General features: G+C 40.1%; 1 protein-coding gene across 1 annotated transcript in view; it reads right to left on the reverse strand.

Moving 5' to 3' along the window:
* Positions 1 to 21,177, reverse strand: part of znf462 (zinc finger protein 462) — a 54,847-nt gene that overhangs the window by 12,623 nt on the left and 21,047 nt on the right. The window contains exons 2-7 of the mRNA XM_079257245.1: positions 15,189 to 15,448; positions 9,806 to 15,030; positions 9,183 to 9,317; positions 4,066 to 4,466; positions 3,110 to 3,228; positions 2,474 to 2,671 (exon numbers count right to left, since the gene is read on the reverse strand). Of these exons, the coding sequence (XP_079113371.1) occupies positions 2,474 to 2,671; positions 3,110 to 3,228; positions 4,066 to 4,466; positions 9,183 to 9,317; positions 9,806 to 15,030; positions 15,189 to 15,408 (6,298 nt within the window). The 5' untranslated portion in view covers positions 15,409 to 15,448. The remainder of the gene's footprint in view (positions 1 to 2,473; positions 2,672 to 3,109; positions 3,229 to 4,065; positions 4,467 to 9,182; positions 9,318 to 9,805; positions 15,031 to 15,188; positions 15,449 to 21,177) is intronic.

Raw genomic sequence — 21,177 nt, forward strand, 5'->3', positions numbered from 1 at the left:
GCAATAACTCAACAGAAAAAGTTCAGACGGGCTTGGCATTCTGCTGGAAGACTGGATTTCAAAGAACTGGGGTTACTTTCTCAGAGCTCTCCCAGGTGTAACTATTAACACCATCTTCTGTATAAACACCACGGCTAATAAGAGACAATCAAACGATAATCTTTTTCCATACACATCACTAAGAAACAAAAACCTGCTCTGTTTTTCAGATGTTCGTCTGAAGGTAGCTATTTTGGCACAATGGGGAGACATTCAATATGTCAGCTCTGCTCTCCTTGAATGCTTCATTTGTCTTGGTAGAGCACAGCTGACAGTGGTGGATGGTGCATTGAGGAATGCTGCCCCGCTTCAGCTCCAGGGAAGATTCCACAGCTCCAGCAGCAAGGTGACAGCTGCTGCCAAGAACAGTCTGCAAGCTAAAGCTGCCTCTGCAAAGTCACAAAAACACCTAAAACATGGATTCACATCAAGGAATTTACAGCCACATCAGCCTACAGCAGAGGTCTATGCGTGAATTTTTCTTACAAAGGAAAAGGCAAACATAACTGACTGAAGGCTTAAGGTGCCCAAATCAACACATTAAAGAAAGTGTAATTTATTTATGCGCAAAATTTCTTGCTTTGTGGGTTTTGGTTGGGTGTTTTTTTTTTTGTTTTTTTTTTTTTTATCTAGTCATTTAGAGTTTCTTTTTCTGTTTTATTTTGTAGTCTGTTAATTTGCTGCACGGTGGCATAGTGGTTGGCACTGTAGCCTCACAGTAAGAAGGTTGCTGGGTCAAGCCTCATGTGGTGGGGGGGGGTTCAAACAGTGGCTTTTCTGTGTGGAGTTTGCATGTTCTCCCTGTGTAGGCATGGCTTTTCTCCTTGTACTTCGGCTTCCTCCCACCATCCAAAGGCATGCATGTTAGATTAATTGGTTACTCTAAAATTGTCCCTAGGAGTGAGTGTGTGTGTTTGAATGATTGCTTGTCTCTCTGTGTGGCCCTGCGATGGACTGGTGACCTGTCCAGGGTGTACCCTGCCTCTCGCCCATTGATTGCTGGGATAGGCTCCAGCTTCCCCGCGGCCTTTAATTGGACAAGCGGTTAAGAAAATGACTGACTTATTAATTTCCTTTTCTGCCCTGGTTTAGAATGATAACTCACTCCACCTGTTTTTTGTTATTTGTCTTATTTATGTTTCCCCGGTGGTTGTTGAAATAAGGTCTGTTCTCATTCCTAAAACTTGGTTTGTCTGTCCCATATCTTATCGTCCTGATACTGGATCCTCAGTCTGATGCACCTCGACAAACAAACCTCTTCATGAATGTCAATGAATATACCATAAACATGAGATTTACTTCAACTAAATATGTATTTTTGTAGATTTTTGATGAATATGGTTAATGTTCTTTATTCTTTCTCCTTCTTTCATAATGAAATGACATGGCAGTTGTGGTGTTTCACACACACAAGGTTTGAGAATGCTGTTTACTTCAAGCTATTTTTAATTATAGTAGAAACTGACATATTAAACTTTTAATTTTTGTTAACTCATTAAAAGTACAATTATGTAATCATCTAGTATAATGAGTTGTGCTTAGAAAGAAATGTTACTTATTTTGGAAATTTAGCTAACTCCTTTTTGATGCGAGGATAGTTTGGTACATAAAAAAATCTAATCAGAAAAATTCTTTCATAAAATAGCCGACTTAAGTATAAGTTAATAAAACGTTGGCATTAAATTCATTATTAATTATATTATATGCATTAAATTAAATAGCATCTCCACTGCTAATTGCTGGGATTGGCTCCAGCTTTCCCTGAATTGTTCCTTTCCTTCCATTCCTTATTTCCTCTGATAATGTCCTGTTGTGTTTCTTTGATTAATCAGCAACGGTGCATGTCCTAAATGGCCTTTGTGTTGATATCCAGTTGCTAGTGTGTGATATGGTGCCGCAAAGCAAAATCCAGCAGTAATATGATCCTTCAGGTAGGAGCAGAAAGTTCTTCAGTGTGCCATCTCTGCCCCAGGATGGTGCAGGGCAACGATGGCTTCAGAAATGTCAGTGTGACATCAATATACATCAAAATCCAAAATTTAAGTTTAGAAACGATGTATTATTGCTTTAAAAACTCAATTATTTAAAAATATACTGACATCAAATTTTGTTAGTATAATAGGAAAAATAAAATGTGTGTTAATGGTTTATAAAATATGGTTGCATCTAAGTAATATTGCAACAATGTCCTGAATTTACAAAGCTTTTTTAATTATGTGTTTTCATCTTTAAAGGCGACTAAAGCTTTAAAATAAATGAAGAAATTAGGATTTTTCCTCACATGCATTTTAGTAGGAAAGTTACATGGAAATCCATGCGTACACAAGTCAGACTGATTCGCCCTCTCATCCAACCACTCAGTCGAGATTTTATCATTTCGGCTTGTCGGTACATATAATGAAATATTAAAAAGACATCTTCAATGATCTCATACCATCTGGAGGAAGAGGAGCATGCTCAGTATTTGTGGCCAGTCGGGGTGGCCTGAAAGCGGCGTGCGCAGCCTGAGTAGCAGCTCGGAGTTTGGGGAGCGTCAAAGCCTCACCGTGGTCCCTTAGAGAATGCTCCTTTAGTTGGCTGATGGTCATAGAGGAGAAAGGACATGACAAACACTTGTAGGTGTACTGCTCACCTGAAAGGAGACAAACAAAAGATGCAAAATGAGGAGAACAGAAATGTCTTCAGCCGTCACAATATAAACGAGTCCTACATTCTTATCTGCCGTAAAACTGGTTAGCTAAAGAATACTAGACTTTAAAAAGGCTTTGATGGAGGTGTGTGAGCTTCATATAATACATACAAATTTATTATTCTTATCATCACCAGATAAGAACTTACAGCTCAATGATTTTATCTTTGATTAAAATCCAAACATGCAGCAACAGTACCAAATAGCAACATGGTTAAAATAAAAGGGGTTTGGTGTGGAAAAGATAAAGCAAGAAGATCCTGTGGTGATTTTCTGTAAAGATTACAAAGTGTGTGTGCGTTGGGGTTTAGGACACCATGTTAGTCTACTGTAAGATGTGAGTTCATGTATGTGTGTGTAGGTCTATTTTCTTTTCTTTACCTGTGTGAGCCTTATGCAGGTGGCTCTTCAAGCGACTCAAGTAGGCAGTTTTAAATGGGCAGAGCTTGCATTTGAAGGGCTTATGGTGTCCGTGGTGAGATTGCACATGTCTATCCAGGCTGCCATAAGACAAAACATAAAACGGGGGGAAAAAATACAAAAGGGAGGATATGAGATAAGGGAGAACAATTATAGACAAAAGGGGTGCAAAATGGAAAACAGACAAAAAAAAAAAAAAGAAAGGGACAAGAACAGAGTTCAGGAAACACTGATTTCTACTCTGCAGTATCACACTACAAAGATTTTAGCAGCACCTGAAGCAGTGAGCTCAGTTCGCCTCGCTAACAACAGCCACGCATTTCGACTGACTACAAAACAAGGAGCCACGGGGTGAACTCATCTACCCACAATCCCCTGCAGAGAATGTGTGTGTTAATGCCTGTGGGGATAGTAGCTGTGTTGGTAATGCTGGCCTCCTAGGTGGCATGGGAATGCGGCTTCTTTTTGGGTCAGGGCACATACAGTACAGAGGGATTACACCTGGGAGCTCAGAGGAGATGAGGATTCTCTCGTTCCCTCTTGCTCTTGCGTCTCTGCGATGGATAAAACAAATCACACATCCAAAATGTCTGTCTCGCTCTAATGTTTGTCTATCGCGCCTAGCAGGCAGGAAAATCTCAGAGAAGATTGAAGATTCAGAGGGATTGCGATCAGGTAAACAGAATGAGGTGTAAAAATGTGCTCTGCACAAAATGAGTTCAACATGATTTAAGGTACAGCTGGTGTAGGAATGGTGATGCATATGCGGGTTGACAATGTAGGCCTGCCTGGGCAACATACTGAATGTATAATTGTTGTTTAAACTTTTTGATCTGGTTTTAATTGGCTACAGCTGATCACTAAAACATCAGATATGAACTGACAGATGTTTAATGGTGTTGCTCCTCTTTACTTACTTGTGTCTGAATGGTGACACAAACTGGCAGTACTGGCAGCTGTATTTGTCCTCTCTGCTGAATAGGGCCATGGCTGAATGGCTTCTCTCGTGGGACCTCAATCCCTGCATGGACATGAAGACACGGTCGCACTGGGCACATGGATAGCCCCCTGCTGCTAGCCGTTGCTTCAGCTGACCCTCTGACACCACAGCCCGGGCTGCAGCTACTAAGGCTGCTGCTCTTCCTTCAATGGCTTCTGCGTCTGGATCCAGGGTCTCCATGGCAACATCAACACCTCCAGAAGCCGTGGAAAAAGGCGAGCCCATCGTAGAAGTTGCAGGTCTATCAAAACCATCAACTTCCGCTACTTCATCCACCTCCAGATCACCATTGGTCAAGGGGACCTCATTGACTTCCTGCTGTAAAAAGGGATGAGAAGTCTCATGTTCACCAACCTTCATGTTTAAGCCTTTTGTTATGAGGATGAGCAACTGGAGATAAAAGAAACCAATGACAGTCTCTAAAACACTTTACACAACTCTTTACAGTACATATTGTAATAATATAATATAATATAATATAATATAATATAATATAATATAATATAATATAATATAATATAATATAATATAATATAATATAATATAATATAATATAATATAATATAATATAATATAATATAATATATAGATAGTAAACCAGCAAAGGTTAAGTGTACATTTTTAATTTCCTAATGTATAAAGTGTGGTAAACCAGTGTTCCTCATACTACAGAGCCATTCTGTTATATTAGTACTGGATTATGTTGGAAAAGGTCTTGCTGAAATAAGAAAGGACTCACTAAGAAGACACCATCTGGGTGGAAGCTTATGTTTCTCCTTTGTCGCTCCTTTTTTTTTTTATATAAACTGGAGCTTTACAGCTGTGCAAGACAGATGTTTTTAATTAATTTACACCTTGCCTCTATCGGCAATAGGATGCAGCACCTATCATTTTTCAAAATAAATTCAAACTAATAGACAAGTTTTGTATCATCTCCGTCCATGTAACCTGAGTATACATTCAAACACGGTGGCGGCCTTTCTGGATCTTGCTATTGGTTATTATGTGGGGTAAAGTGGATACTAATTATTTTGAACATTTTTTATCTGTGAGTGCAGGAGACTGAGTTTCAGAAGTCTCACTGAGCATCTGCAGTGATTTCCACTGCAGAATCATAATGCAGTGCTGCATGAGAGCTGGATGAAAATGGCCTTTCAATGTTAGTTTTCAGCACTGTTCTTTATGTGCAGAGACTTCCTCAGTTTTCAGTGATATCATGTGTCCCAGCTAAATGACACCACCTCCACATTCTCATTATATTCTCTTTTCAAGCTACCACAATAAACTGTTAAATCATAAACATTAACTACAACCAGTCTTTGGCGTTGTGATGAATGCGGTTGTTGGCCGTTAAAGATCAGCAACAAAATAAAGCTTATTCTGATAGTTTTCTTTTTTTTAAATACACATTTCATTTTTGCAACTCCCAACTACCCCTCAAAAAACGTGTCCATTAGAATTAATCTTCTTTAATACATCACTGCTATACAGTCATCTTCAAGTTCATTCATACCCTCCCACTAAAGAAGAAGAAAAAAAACCCAACTGTCACTAAAATAAAATTAAACTGACAAAAGAAATATTTTTAAAAAAAAAAATCATCACATTGTTTTTGTGGCTCAATATTTAAAAAACAAGCTAATAAACATGACAAACTAAAATCATTTCTGTCACCAGTAAACTAATATTTTGTAGAAAAGTCATTTGAGGAAATCACTGCAATCAAGTGTTTTTGTAACTCAATCAGACCCTGTTGACCCCTGTTGACTGGTATTTGGGACCACTGCTCATCAGCAGTATTTGTTTTTCTTTTTGTTTTTCTTTTAAATCATACTATTCAACTAAATTTAATTCAAAGGGAATGTCTTATTTCACTAAATTATTATTTTAAATTCTTTTTATTTATTATTTCTTTTTTTCAGTCAGCAATTACTTGAGTGACAATTGTCAATTTAGCCTTTTCTTTACGAAAGGATTTGAATAAATTTGAGGACGACTGTACATTTACGATTAAAATGTGGCTTAAATGATGTAGAAAACTGAACGATTTTGTTTCTATTGACATTTTACACACGGTCACAGCTCTTTTTGAAGACATTTTTATTAATATCGTTTACAGCCTGGCAGCTGTGTCGATTCATTACACCGAACATGTCACATTAATAGAACATAAGCAGCACTTAAACATCTGTCTAACCCCTCTGCTTCAGCACATACACAGTTACATATATCCTTGCCTGAGTGCACTGGAGAAGAGATCACATTACAAGTCACAATATTCACACACTTTTATACATTTTCGTGAATAACTACATTTTATTATAACGCAACTTTCCACATTGACTAACAATTACATAAAGCAGCTGCCAAGCAAAACCTGTCCATCCTCCCCCCTCTGCTGGAGTGCAGGCTGGTTACTGCAGTCATCACCAGCAAACAGACAATCACCATGACGTTTTTATTGCCTTGAGGAAACTCATTCTTTCTGTGGAAGGACCTGACCCTGCACTGCATGCAGCCATAAATAAGACGCGGCATCCACAGGCCCAACCTAGCTATCCAGTATCTGAACTCACAGTCAGCCTGCTCTTCATTCATCTCCATGAACAACCAGAGCGGGTTCAAAATTAAAACCTCATTTTGGAGACTGCAAAGAACATTTGGTTTTTACTCTGTTCCATATGTAAAAAGACTGTTAGTTCCATCATGTCTCACATGGTTTAAGTGGTTTTGTTGTTGACGGTGAGTGTTAGGAGGTAACACATCACCCTGGTGATATAAGTGCTACCTAAACAGAAAATTTTCATTCTGTATAAGCTACCAAGACCATATACATGTATAACTGGTCCTCCATTTGGGCGAAGTGCTGGATGCCTAGGCCTGCTCCCTGTGCCGGTATCCTCAGTGGAATACTAATGTTCGACTGGTTACCCACCGCTGCCCTAAAAGTTATGGCTCACCACTCCAACCTCCTCCACAGCAGTGGGACAACATTGCTTGTTTTCTCTGGGGAAAGCTGACAGACTGTCTACTCAGAAGCCTCTGTCAGTAATAAACAAAATGGGAAACAGAGTCCAAGTCCATTAAAACCGATCACTGCAATGCTAGCAGCATGAGAATCAGAAAACGAGGCAGAAGCACTGGTGCTGCCGAAGGACATTTTATGTTTCTACCACTTTAGCATATCAGATATAAATAGTGCATTATACTAATGTCTCATTCCTTCAGTGCACAAAAAAATCTATTTTCTTATTGAGTATTATAACTTTATAAGAACATGGAGTTTTTATTTGACATCTGATAATCCAATCCAGTTTACATTATTTTTGTAGTAACCCATACTTCAATCCTAACTGCAAATCTAAAAGTGCTCCTGCCTCACTTCACCGTATTTTCTGTTTCTCATCCTGAATTTGGGAAAGCAGCACTGTCCAGATGAATCTATCTCACAACCTAAGGAGCCCAAATCCAAACTGTGCTGGCCTTTGGATATGAACTGGTAATTCACTGCCCTCCTTTTATTCGGACTGGATGTTTTAAAGATGGAGAAATCTGTCATTCCACTCACAAGGAAAGTTCAATCATCCTGTGTCAACAAACCTCACCATGTCAAATTAAATTTTAGAGCTTGTACTTTATTTTGCTTAGCGTGAAAGTTGGAGAGAATTATTTTTGAGTTTTGGTGGCAATGCTTAAAATTGTCAACAGATTGTGTGTCGAATCATGTGACCTACTATCTACACATTTCCAGTCATCAGCTGGTGTTGACACATCACTCACATGTTAATCCTGAGTAACTACTCCTTGCATTTTGCACCTTTGTATTTAAACCTCCGAGATTTTTAATTAATACACTTTCAACAACTGTTTCATTTGTATACCTTCTTAACCTTTTGTGTTTTCTTTTTTGTGTGTTTTGCTTTTGTGACATGGATTCTTCTGGGTCTGAAATAAAGACATAAAGTATATATTTCTCTGACTCCAACTTTCTACTGACATAAAGTTTAGTTTGTTGTCATTAACAGCTAAAAATGTCTCTTTGAGCAGGTTTAAGTTTTTGTATTTGTCATATATTCATGGTTTGAGCTAAAGAGAACTATACCAAATTGATTTCATTTTGCCAGTGAAACGCCAACGTTAAGAAAAACTACAACAACAAAAAGTGTAGTTGCAACAAAATATATATTTAATTTAGAATAATTGATGGGATATCCAGTGTTTTTGGACCGAGATCTGATGTGGAAGTTGCAGACTCCACTGTGGTTCTGATCCGATACATCTTGATGCGAAGCAACAGAGCACATGGGATCCCCAGAGAGTGTTGCAGAAAATATCTATATTTTTTTTCATAAACAATAAAGACTGATTAATACACTGAGATGAAAGCCTAAACACATTTACTTAGATTAATTATCTTTCATTATCTGAAGATCATCAATCTATTTTTTTTTTTTTTTTTGCTCTGTCATAGTACACAGATCATTTCTATCATTTTCAGAAAGTGGCCTTTTGGTTTCTTTAAAATGAAAATATAAATTAATCTATTACTTCAAGAAAACAAGACTGCTTGAAAAAAGTTAATGTGGAGAATGTGGATTTTTTTATGCCATCTGATCAAAACATTTCCAGATAGTTCTCACTGCTTGGCGCATAAATACGTCACCTTGTCTGCCACAGTTAAACTGCTAAAGCCGAATGTTTCTTCTTACAGAGGTTGACCAAGTTCTTTACTCAATAACGCAAACCTCTTGACAGCTGTAATTGCTAAAGACATCCGAGCATCCTGTCGGACATTTTCATCTTAAGTCATTAAGTCAGTTGCTGCAGTTTTCAAAATGCAATCTACACACTCCTGATGTTTGATAACCTTAAATGGAAACCTCTTTGTGTTCTCATGATCACAGAATAATTAACTCGCTATCATGAGAAAACACGGCTTGACATCTTGAGATGTTAAGATAACTAGCTTCTTATCTTAAGATAACAGCACCAAAGTAAAACCTGAAGTGGTTTGTGCAAATTTTGAGCAGTTACCTTGATATGACCCTCTTTGGCTTCTCCATACTGGACATGCTTCCTAAGGTGGTTACAGATGGCTCGGAGGGTCGGGTGTATCTCTACACAGAAGTTGCACCTGAATCCGATGGGAGTTTTGTTTGCAGGGCTTTCCTGATCATGGAGAAAGGAAACTTTTATTTGATTTATTTAGAAGTAATTAACGAGGTTGAGAACTGTCTTGTGGTAATGCCAGCAGATTTATGTCAGCTGATGTATTTGACATAGCTGGAAGATGATTGTTTTTTTTCTTTCTTTTATTTTAATTCACCTCTAAAACAAAGCGCAAGAATGCATCAGTTCTCTAACTTTTCTCACATTAGATTAATGGTATTTTTAATGAACTCATAATGAACTTTATTATACATCATAATCGTGCAGTTATATAAATACTGCCAGTAAATGCACAAAACTGAGCTACACAATTATCTTTGTATTTCTCCCGACTTTAGTTTTACCAGAATATAATCAAAGTCATTATGACTACACTGAAAGTGGGTTTGTAAAGTAATGTTATTTTTAGGTGCTTCCCACACAATTATTTTTTTAAAACACAAAATGACCTCTCTCACTAGAAAAGTTTTCAGTGATTTAATGCTCACCTTTTCCAGTTTATCCTCCAGAAGCCCAGTGCATTTCTGCTTACTGATAACCTGCTTCTTTCTCTCTATCCTCATGGCCCTCTGCTCAAACTCCTCATTGTGGCTCAGTAGATGATCAGCCATACTAGGAAGAGCCAGGAACTTTAGCTCGCAGTGAGAACACTGGTATAACTCAGAGTCCTCTTCCTCCGGTCCAGGCGATACCAAAAAGTCCCTCTTAAGGTCTGTGCTGTGATGGTCGTTGTAGTGCATAGAGAGCAGCTGGCCAGTGCTGAAGGACAACCGGAAGCATTTTAGACACTTGAACGGCAGCCAGTCGTCGTCTCTGTCCAGCTCGGGCTCAACCGGAACCTCCAGCACTTCCTTGTCTTCCTCTGGCGGCTCACCGACCGCAGCTTTCTCAGGCTCTTTGGCATAAATAACGGTGAAGTAGCGACCGAGTTTGCTAGAATGCTGCTTCTTGGGAAAGACACCTGGATGGCGTTTAATATAATGCGAGACTATGCTTTTCCTGCTAAAGGCCTGGAAGCCACACAGATTGCACCGTCGTCTCTCTACAGCCAGACGAAGGTCTTCACTCATTTCTGAACTTTCCTCTTCTGATGGCGGTGGCGGCATCACTTTAGCGGGCTTGTCGCTGATGGTCTTAGATGCTGCTAGACAATGGGTGTAATAGGCATCGATATCATGCCGCTTCTGGTAGTGTGCTGCCAGGCCTTTGCGTATAGGGTTTGTATATGAACAGAGAGCACATTTGAAGACATTATTTTTACCTTCTGGCTGAGCCCGCACATTGTTGTGCTTGATACGATAATGGCGAGCGATGCCTTTCCTGGTAGAGCAGAAATACTTGCAGAGCTGACACTTGAATACAGCATTTTTCTCCGTCTTATTGATGGGTAACTGAGAGAGGGCAATGTCCAATTCGCTCACCTCCTGGATATTTGCTGACATATTACCAGCGCTGCATTCGCCAACTGGCTGTGTGTCTTTACTGGAGGAAAAATTTGTCAGAGATGGCGTGAACATTTCAGAGGCTGACTGATTGTGATATTTCTCATAGTGGATTTTGAGTTTCTCCAGTGTCCCGTGCGTGTACGGGCACATTTTGCATCTGTACGCTCCATAGCCCTGCCTTTGGGTTTTGAACTTGTCGTCTCCTTCGTGTAACTCGGAGATGTGCTCGATATCATCTGCAAAATCTTCTGCGGTGACTTTGACCAATGGGTGTCTTTTCTGATAGTGAGTCAGGACTCCGTGGATGCGAGAGTTCACGTACGGACAGTGACGACACTTATACACAGAACTGGGGTTGATGTCTGCTTCTTGTGCAAAATCTGCAGCCTTTACTTTCATGCCGGGGTGCTTCTTGCCATAATGAGTGAGGAGACCATGGAGACTATTGTACTCAGACAAACATACAGTACACTGATAAGGATTATTAGAGATGGAAAGGCGTGGGTGGGAAGGATGGGGGTTGCTTTCTTGAGGTGGGGTGGCAATGACTAATGCTCCTTCATCTTCAATAGGCTGGCAATTCAGAGGTATATGTTCCTTGCAAACCTGCTGGTGAGTCTTTTCAGTTGAGCCTGTCCCTTTGATGATATCCAGAAGCACAGATTCATCCCCTTTGATAGCCCATGGGTGTACTGCCTGATAGTGACTGGTGATGTCCCATATGCTACAAGCCTCAAAGGCACAATCTTTACATTTATAATGTTTAGTTTCCATATTGCCCCCATGCTGAGTTGTTTCAGGCCCAGCCCACAGCTTACTGGCCATGTATGCATAATCAACATTATGTTCGGGGTGGCGTCTTTGGTAGTGGAGCAACAGGCCCTGGGGTTCAGCGTGAGAATAAATGCACCACTCACAATGATATCCCGCCTCCAAAATGCCATCTTGGTAAGCCCAGTGTAAAATGGTCAAAGCAGTGGCTTTCGCAGTGGGGTGCTCTTTCTTCAGGTGTTTCTTTAGAGCATAGACGTAAGGGGATGTATAGGAACAGTGTCTACACTTAAGGGAGCGCAAAGGTGTGGCATTTTCATGGTCCATAGTAGTTGGGATCACAGCAGAGGAGACACTGCCTGACTGGACCATCTGTGCCCGCTCACGTTGACTCCTCACAACTGCAGTGTGACGACGCACCAGGTCAGCGTTGGCCTTGGTTTCCCTATGCTTTTTCTGGTAGTGGATAAGCACTCCTTTGACAGTGCGGTTGCCGTAATCACAGTGCTGACAGAAGAACAGCTCGTCCTCACCTTTCTCGCCCCCCACCAATTTAGGACTTAGGTTATTTGAGCCGTCGTGGCCGTTGTTTTGAAACTGCTTCAAAAACTGTTTGGGAGTTGCAATCTGCAATTCATCCATTAATTTCATCAAGCCAGGAGTAGGAGCGCCATGTTTGATGTATTTAGCTGTAACTTTTACCTCTGGATGTCTTTTTTGATAATGGACCAACACGCCAACAACTGATCTGTTACTGTACACGCAGTGCTTACAGTAGTACATTTCTTCATCTGATCCATACAGGGCTGCACTTGACTGCTTTGGAGTGGCCAACAAACTGGAGCTGAAAGAGGAGTTGGCTATAGGCTGGGACTGATCCACAGATATTAATTTCATGGTTTTCTGTATGCGGAAATAAGATGCCTTTTGCTCAGGGTGTTTCTTCTGGTAGTGGACCAACACCGAGTGCATGTTGGGACTCGTGAAGGAACACACATCACAATCATAGACAACCACATCACCACTCAAAGCTTCTTTAAGAGGCTCTGCCTCAGCACTACCTTCAGGAGACTTGGGAACATTTTTCAGCACAGGGCTAGAAGAGGATCTGGGTATTGAGGTTGACGAGTTAAAACTTTTGGGGCCAGAGTTGAGTATTTCTCTCAGAGTTTGAGATTCACTTGTTTTGTGTGTCTGCTCTACAATGTAGCTGGAAAAAATCATGGCGTTGTTGATTTTAACTGTTGGATGCATTCTTTGGTAATGAGGCATCAGGCTCCTGACGTTGGGGCTTGTATACGAGCAAAAGCGGCACATGTATAGCAGATGTGGTTGGTTGAAGTTGAGCACATTGCTTGCTTCAGGGTGGTGATCCATGTAGTGTTGGTGTAAATCGTTGTAATTTGTGTATTCAATGTAGCACTCCAAGCAACGGAAGACTGCACTCTGGTCTTCCGGGTCCAGGATGTACTTAAAGCTGAACTTGATGTAAGGATGCATCCTCTGGTAATGAGTGCTAACGCTCCTAGCTGATTTGTTGTGGTAATCACAGTGTTTACAATAGAAACGCGTAGTTCCAGCGCCGTCTGAAAAGTCCATGCTATCGTGGACAGCGCCATCACTGGGATCAGCTGAGATGTTCTCACTGTCGTCTGAGAGAGTCAGAGATATAGGAATGCTTCTCTGCTTTGACTTAGGGTTGCTTTTTCTTTTCCCTATCCTGCCTCCCTCATGAGAGATTGCTGAATCTCTTGCATGAAGCTGCAGCATGTTGTAAGCAAAGACAGGATTTCTGTTGTCATGGTTTCCTCCCTCATCAGCACTGGCATTATTTTCGCCAGCATCTTCATCGTCCATGTCATCCAGATTTATAATCGCATCCTGCTGGCTTTGGCTTATCTTACTCTGAAGGTTACTGGCAATTTCATCAATTCTGGTTCTCTTTTTGACCGAGGACAAATCCAAAGGCAAGTCATTAATTGACTTCCTGGCTCTTTTCCCTGTTACTAAGGACTTTTTAGTAGCAAGTCCTAAAATGGGTGTCTGGGTTTTTTGGAGAAAGATTGGAGAAGCTTCCACTTCAGAATCTGGCTGGTCAGTCAGCTGGCTTTCAAAGACAGTAGAATCTAGGTCATCACAGTAGGAATGCTTATGCTGCTGGTGGACCCTCAGACCTTTAAGAGTGGTGGTAGAGAAACTGCAAAGTGTGCAGCGATGAGGGTTCTGCTGGTCGTTAGGAGTGCTAGTCGTCTTTTTTCCATTTACTCTGGAGCTTACATTTCCCCCATTAACCGGCTCTGTGACGCTGTCATTCTGAGACTCTGGACTATCACCTGTGAGATCCAATGTTTCTAACTCTGAGGGGTTGTGGGTCTGTTTGTGCGTGCCCAGTTTCAGAGGGCTGGTGCAAATGAAGGGGCATTCGTCACATTTATACACAGTGGCTTTGCCAGAGAGGTGAATGTTTTCGATGTGGCGCGAGATGCTCCGCCTGTGCATGGTGAGGAACGAGCAGAAGGGGCACTGAAATCGGTTCATATACTTTCGAAAGGGTATTCCTTTAGTTTCTAGTAATTTATTATCATCATCTGTTAAGAGCTGCTTTACATCGGCGGACAGGGTTCCAGTATAGCTGGGATCATCAATATCACCCAGTTCATCATCATCATCATCATCATCATCCTCTAAGCTACTCCTTGAATCCTCTTCAGTCACTAAGTTAGTATCAATCTTTATGACACTGTTGGAGGGATCAGATGAGACAAATCTCTTTGATAAAATGGAGGAGCCTGTGCTGTTCGGTGTTACCGCACTAATTTGTGCATAATGAAAGGATGAAATCTCTGAAGATGATTTTTCATCTGCATTATCGTCTGTTTTCTCCACTGATTCCTCCTCCCCACCAAAACTTATCTTTGACCTAGTTGGGCTTTGAGAAGAGGAGGGAGAATCTAGCTTGGGTGAGCTTGAACTTGTCTCTCCGTCTGGCTTTGCAGTGCCAGAAATGATCTTGACATTGTCACTGTGTTCCTTTATCACATGATCAGTCCAACTGTCTTTCTGGTCAGTTTGATAGTCACACCATTCGCAGGGAAATGTCCCCTTGGTGAGCCCAGTAGCTGAATCAGAGTCCTCCTCAGTGTCAATGTCCTCTGGAGGATCTCCAGCATCATCTGAGGGAACTTTGCTATGATACATTAGTTGGTGTTTCAGTATCCTTGCTCTTCGTGGTGACTTGTATGTGCAATACTCACATGAATACACTTTTGAATGATCGTTGTGCATTGTTACAGTGTCGCTGGACTGCTCCGCGGTCTCTGAGGAGATACTTGCATCTGAATCTTCCTCTTCGACATTATGCACCTTTTTGGTGTGGTTCCTTAAGAATGACTTTGATCGGAAGTAACGGATGCAGAACTTGCACTGGTAAAATGAAAGCTGGGTTTCAGTGGTCTGCTTTTGTGATGTTTGGTTGGGAGTGTCAGTAGAGTTGGGGCCTAAAAGTGGGAACACATATGAGAAACTTTAAAACATATATAGTAAAACATTTTCTTGTCATCGTACATTTTTTAAACTAGTGAATCTGACACACGCTGATCCTGTTATGAAGGTGAGTTTAAAAGTTTAACAGCATCTAATTAAAGAGGTGGCATACTCATTGCAGCTTTAGAAGGTGCAGAATCCTGGTCATCCTTGTCATCCTTATCCTCATATTCTTCCTCTTCCTCCTCATCCTCATCCTCATCTCTCAGAGAATCAGACTCATCTGCATCTGCAGGCTGCAGGAAAACAGTGTGCACTTCCTGAATGTGGGTCTTCAAGTCGTCATATGACTCTGCGCGGAAGTCACAACCATCACATTGCAATACCTCCATCACGGAAAAGGGGCTGAACTCCCTGGAAAATCAGGGAAACCTGCAGAAGAAAAGAAGAGAGAAAATCATACAGACATTCAGAAATTTTCAAGACCATAATGTCTAACATTTTTGTATATATAGAATTACACAACTAAGATCCTCCTGAAATGTTTCCATATATGGAGTATTATACATGCCTTTTCATTGGCATAAACTTGTAGTGATTTTGCATGATTACAAATGATGAGTCCTGCTGAGAACAAAGAGTAATCAGAAGCCAGATGATAACATACTTTCAAACATAACAAGTAAGGCAGTAGCCACAAAACACTGCAATGCTTTCAGATGTTCATCAAGTCTGGAGATGTTCTATTTAAGTGGAATCTCATTTCCAAGGTTTCAAAAACATTGCCTGGTTTCCATTTTTTTTTTTAAAAAAAAGACTTTTTTTTTTACAGTGAAAACAAGTGAGATTTGAACTTTAAAAAAAAAAAAAAAAAAGTTTTTATTACTTTGATATGGACGAGAGGACACGGAAATATATGTGTATATATATATGATGTGAATCACATTGAAATAGCTCCCCAATGAACATAATTCAGTGACGTTCCAATAAAAATTACGGAAAAAATATATAGGTAAAAAAAAATCATTTTGGTCATCACTTTTCACATCAAAGAGCCGTGAATTCAGATAAAAATGTCTCCTATTGTGGAAATATCTGGAGAGGTCCATGAACTCTGAAAGCCTAACATGACATGACAGACAGGAGGATTCAGCAGATGTTGCAGGTCCCATTTTTTAGTATAGCATCGTTCCAAGAACAATGGATGGACTGAGGAGGGATTAAGCCTTGATTTGTCCCATTTTTATTACCTTGGGATAAGCAACAGCTGGAGAGCAGCTCCACAGCTCAGTATTTAGAGCAGACTATGCCATCGCATTGTATGAACTGCTTTGAAGATTGAATGAATCAACTAAGAAAGAAAGACTTTATATCTTTGGGTGTCTCTAGTTCAGACATGGTCATGGAGTTGATGGCATTCATTCAAAGTTTTCAGAGTGGTTTTCTAAGTATCCATCCTATTTTTGGGTTTTTTTTACATTCCTGAAAGGATATGAAAAGTAGAACTTTTAGCTCACTCAAGATATTGAGCAGAAATTTACAGGGTGCTGCTTATGACCTTGACTCATAGATAAAACTCCACTCATTCTGATTTTTTTCCACATTTTCTTTTGAGCAGGATTTTCATCCTGAGAGAGCGGAATAAAAATAAAAGATACCGTATAAGACGTCTCAGTTATAAGAACTTCAAACAAATGCTGAGCTTTATATTATGTACAGCCACAATTAGAGTTTGACCGTTGGTTTTATATTAGGAACTTAATACATGAAATTTATTGTGTCCATCTTTGCATGTGACATGTGATGATGTTTTTCAGCAATTTGTACATATAACCTTTACTTTGAATTTGGGTTCAGGACAGCTACATTTAGTCCAACATCACAGCACTGTAATCTAAAGGCACATCTCCTAATATCTACCCAAAATAGAATGACCTACTGTCTTACTTATGCTCATATAAATACACTATTAAAATAAGTTATATTTTGCTTTGTATTGCTGTGTTGTCTTGTGGATATGAAAACAAATATTCTGGTGGTTGACCTGTGCTTTTAATTAGAGGGACTAATCAAACATCATTTTCTGGCTGATTTGACTTCTCAACGACTGGCTAAGGGCGCTAAAAAGGTAAAAAAAAAAAAGTTGTCTACAAAGCAAGAAAAGGCTATAAAAAGACATCAAAGTGATTCCATTTTGCTCTCTCCACTGTCTAAAATCTCACCAAGAAATGGTAGTTAAGGAACGCTGTGGAAGTCAACACAAGATCTGAAAGACAAAGCTACAGTAGATAGAGATAGATGCAGTAATATAGATATAATCACACAGCTGCTGAATGAAAAGGCAAACAAAGCCCTCCATAAAGCAGGTCTCAGGTGGCAAGGAGTGCTGAGTTGATATGGAAACACCAAGAAGACTTCGTGACTTCAGCACACAAGTCAACATCTGGAGAAGCCAGGGTAATTTTGGACAGATTTGCAGTGCAACTGACAGATGATAAAAACTGAGTTTTGGCCACATCTACCGGAAGTATGTTTGGAGATTGAATGGAGAAACACATGATGAAAAAACACACCTCCAACTATTAATAAACTTTAAAGATGTGTGATCACTAAATGTTGTAAAACCAAACAGCTGAATAGAGATGAAATCCACTCACAACAATCTGATTTCTTAAGTGGAAAATAGTAAGGGTCTGAGCAGGCCAACAAAAATGTTTGCAACTTAAAAAAGCAACAACAAAGTGATGAAATTTATAGATTTTCTCGGATGTCCAAACCTAAGCACGGTTACTGTTTTGTTCTACCCCTTATTCTCTTTCTGTTCTATTCTACAGTCATTTGGCAGATGCTTTTCTCCAAAGTGACTTACTTCTGAGAGTTAGAACAACACACACCAGAAATCAAACAGTAGGGGGACATCGTAGAGAAGTGCTAGTCAGGCTGCTGCTAGTCCAGTTGCACCCAGGTGCTGCCATGTAGCGCTACAAGTGCTGCAATCTTGAAATAAAAACATAAATGTGTGATAAAAATGGAGCATTTTAATATCTGCAAGGTCAAAGAGTTCAATTTTGTCCAGTCTAAAATGGAGGGATTGTACATTCTGGCTTTTACTAAGAGAAGTTTGCTAAATCAAACTGTTCTTATGCAAAACAACTGCACAAGGACATAATATTACGTATATATGACAAATCTTTAATGTAAGATTATGAATAGTTGTGAGATGCATGGGCAATATCTAAAGCTGTTCGAGCTGTTCTTCAACACCTTCCTGAACACAGACAAATAAAATAATAATGATAATGTTAGAATGAAGAAAGTTTTGTATGTACACTCTGCGTGCTTTGCATGCCACTTCTAGTTCCACATGTTATGTACAACATGTGGCAAAAGTTTTTGCCTTTCCTGTGCAACTTGACAGTGTAATGGTATGGTCATTGACAGTGAGATTCTCCACACCGCTCTCTGGCTCCACTCAAAGCCACGTCGTCAGGGTTACATTCATCAACAGAAGATATTCTTTATTTGCAGCAAATGAAACGTGACTCTTGACTTTACAGCATGGAAAAGCATGGATGGCGTTCCAAACTGAATTGCATTTTCTCTGAAAGCAGAAAGCCTTTTTCTAAGAACAATATCTTTATGACAAGAAGTCATTTGTGTATTCTATTATTCAAAATAACCAAATGGTTTGCATGAATAGAAGCAGGATTCGTTGTTGTCACTGTGACCCTTTGTTAATCTGTTGGTCTTAAGATGAAAAATGCACATTTTGTTTAATGTATATAATATGCCACTATGAGAGAATCAAATCACATTTTTAATATCACATGCTCAAATGGCACAAGACGAGGATATTCAGTCAGAAACATAAAAAAGAAAAGTTACTTTCATGCAATAGCAGTACTGTAAATAAAAAGAAGTAGAGCAGCACCATGTATTTTTCATTCAGAAAAGCTGTGAAATTATCACATTATTACTTTGGACAATTCTAAGTGGCTGAAAACACATGTTCATAGTATTATATAACTATTACATTATGTAGCTCAAATGATCTAAATATCTCTATAAGAAAGTAACTACATTAACTATATTTCTCATGATGGCTGCTTGCAGTGCTACAGCCTGTGCCATCTATGCACAACACAGTTCTATTAAAAGGAAAGGTTGGGATTTACTGTCTCCAGGCAAAGGTCCGGGATTAATTTTAAATGCTTGGAGATCTCTTCAAACATTCTTAGTTACAACAAAAAAAGGTATGAGTAAAGATGATGCCATAAGTGATGTGTGAGGCTGTGTGTGTGTGTGTGTGTGTGTGTGTGTGTGTGTGTGTGCAAAACCCAGTTTGTTATGACTGCTATTAAGTGTCCACATACTGGAAAACAAGAAAGGATGCCAAATATGAGAGGTATGTCTTTCCACCTGCATCTGTGCAATACAACATTTTAAGAATACAAACAATCATTTGTGTATTGTTTGTTTGCTTATTTAGGTTTATATGATTTTCACCATCAAGATTTCACAATTTCAAGCCTCAAAAGACACCGGAAGTCACACAGAAAAGCCATTAATATACACTTAGAGAAATAAGAATTTTGAGTTGAGGATGTCTTCATTTGTCCATGCAAGTTAACAAAGGTTATAGCTATACAACAGTCGTCCTACACTCTACATAGCATAACACATCTGGCTCACAAATGAAGTCTCAGTGGTTGTCGATAAAGTAAGAATCAAGTTATGTCAAGGAGCAAGAATTTATGGAATGATTTTACAATTCATTGCCATGTTAAACTGATGCACTGCTCCAAGTGTTGCTGTTCCCTGATGGTGGGCAGTTCTAAAAGAGGACAAACTGATGTATTTGTACCCCTAACTGACTTGTTTGTAGCATATTTTCAGAAATTTAACATACAAGTTGATGTTATGAATCAATATGTAACATTTTATTAGAAATGATGGCAAATGGAATTGTATTGTTTTGGTAATTCGGCGTGTAGGGGATGTCCAAATAATTGAACAGCTCAATTTAGGGACAAAATAGAAAACAGCTCCTGTTTAATTTGACACATATTAAACAAGAGATGCAAAACTGGAAAAACTGAAATCTGATATTTCAATGTTTACAAAGTCAACTATGATCTAAACAGTGATATCAGAAAAATACTGGATTTAATACCGCTATCAATTTCAGGTCACTGCTCTCACCCTCAATGAAAATGCAAGTGAGAACCAAGCAGAGACAGTTGGGAATCCCACCCTTCTTCCCACACCCCACTGCCCGGCTAGTGGAGAGGTCCTTGTGAGCTAGCCAAACTGCCTGCATGTCCCTGAGCAACCAGGGGATCCATTGTTGTTTGGGGTCAGGTTTCAGCCTCACCACATAGCCCCACCCGACTTTCTTGGCAGTTCACGGCTGTATGAACAGAGTTGCCTCCAAATGCCAGGATCATAGACATGGATATCAAGCAAAGCTTTTGGGAAAGGAGGGGAAAGGAGTGCCCACGAAAGGGGAAAAACGAGAGAAAAAGCCTCCTACACAACAACCATCTGCCTTACAGTTGGCTGTGTCTTTTCAGCCAGTCAGCCTCAGCGCCACACCAAGTTAATGGGTGAGATTGTGCAACTGCTTTCATCTAGTCAGCTGGGGCCCTAACAGACAGCGATTGAGCGGCTCAGATCCTCCTCTGAGCTGAGCTTCAAGGGCAGCCATTTTAGGAGCTGACTATGTGTGCTTAGGTGTTCAGCCAGCACACAACATGGACCCACAGATCTGATCCTCTTCTTCAAAGGCAGGCAGCCTGTCGCTGGAGAGCTGCTGACAGAAATCTATCTGCCAGATGTACGGCAGTGTACCCAAGCCCTCTGCCCACACAGCTCAGCAGAAAACATCTCCCACTCTCGCCAGCCTGACTTTGCCTAGTCCTTTTCTTTCTCGGGGACATTATCTTGCACATCAAGAGATTTTCAAAGAAATGCTAGACACCCCTCTCCAAGGAAAGGAAGAATAGGTCAGAGCAAGCGCCGTGCACCAAAAATGTGTAGAGAGAAATACAGCTAATGCATTTTGTAGAAGCTGCCAACTGCTCTCCACAAGGGGGTCTAAAAATGTGAGGCATGTCTGAACTTCTTTATCTCAGGGCTCTGCAACCCTGAGCCCTGAGGAG

The sequence above is a fragment of the Telmatherina bonti genome (assembly GCF_933228915.1).
Source record: "Telmatherina bonti genome assembly, chromosome: 17".
Taxonomy (NCBI): domain Eukaryota; kingdom Metazoa; phylum Chordata; class Actinopteri; order Atheriniformes; family Telmatherinidae; genus Telmatherina; species Telmatherina bonti.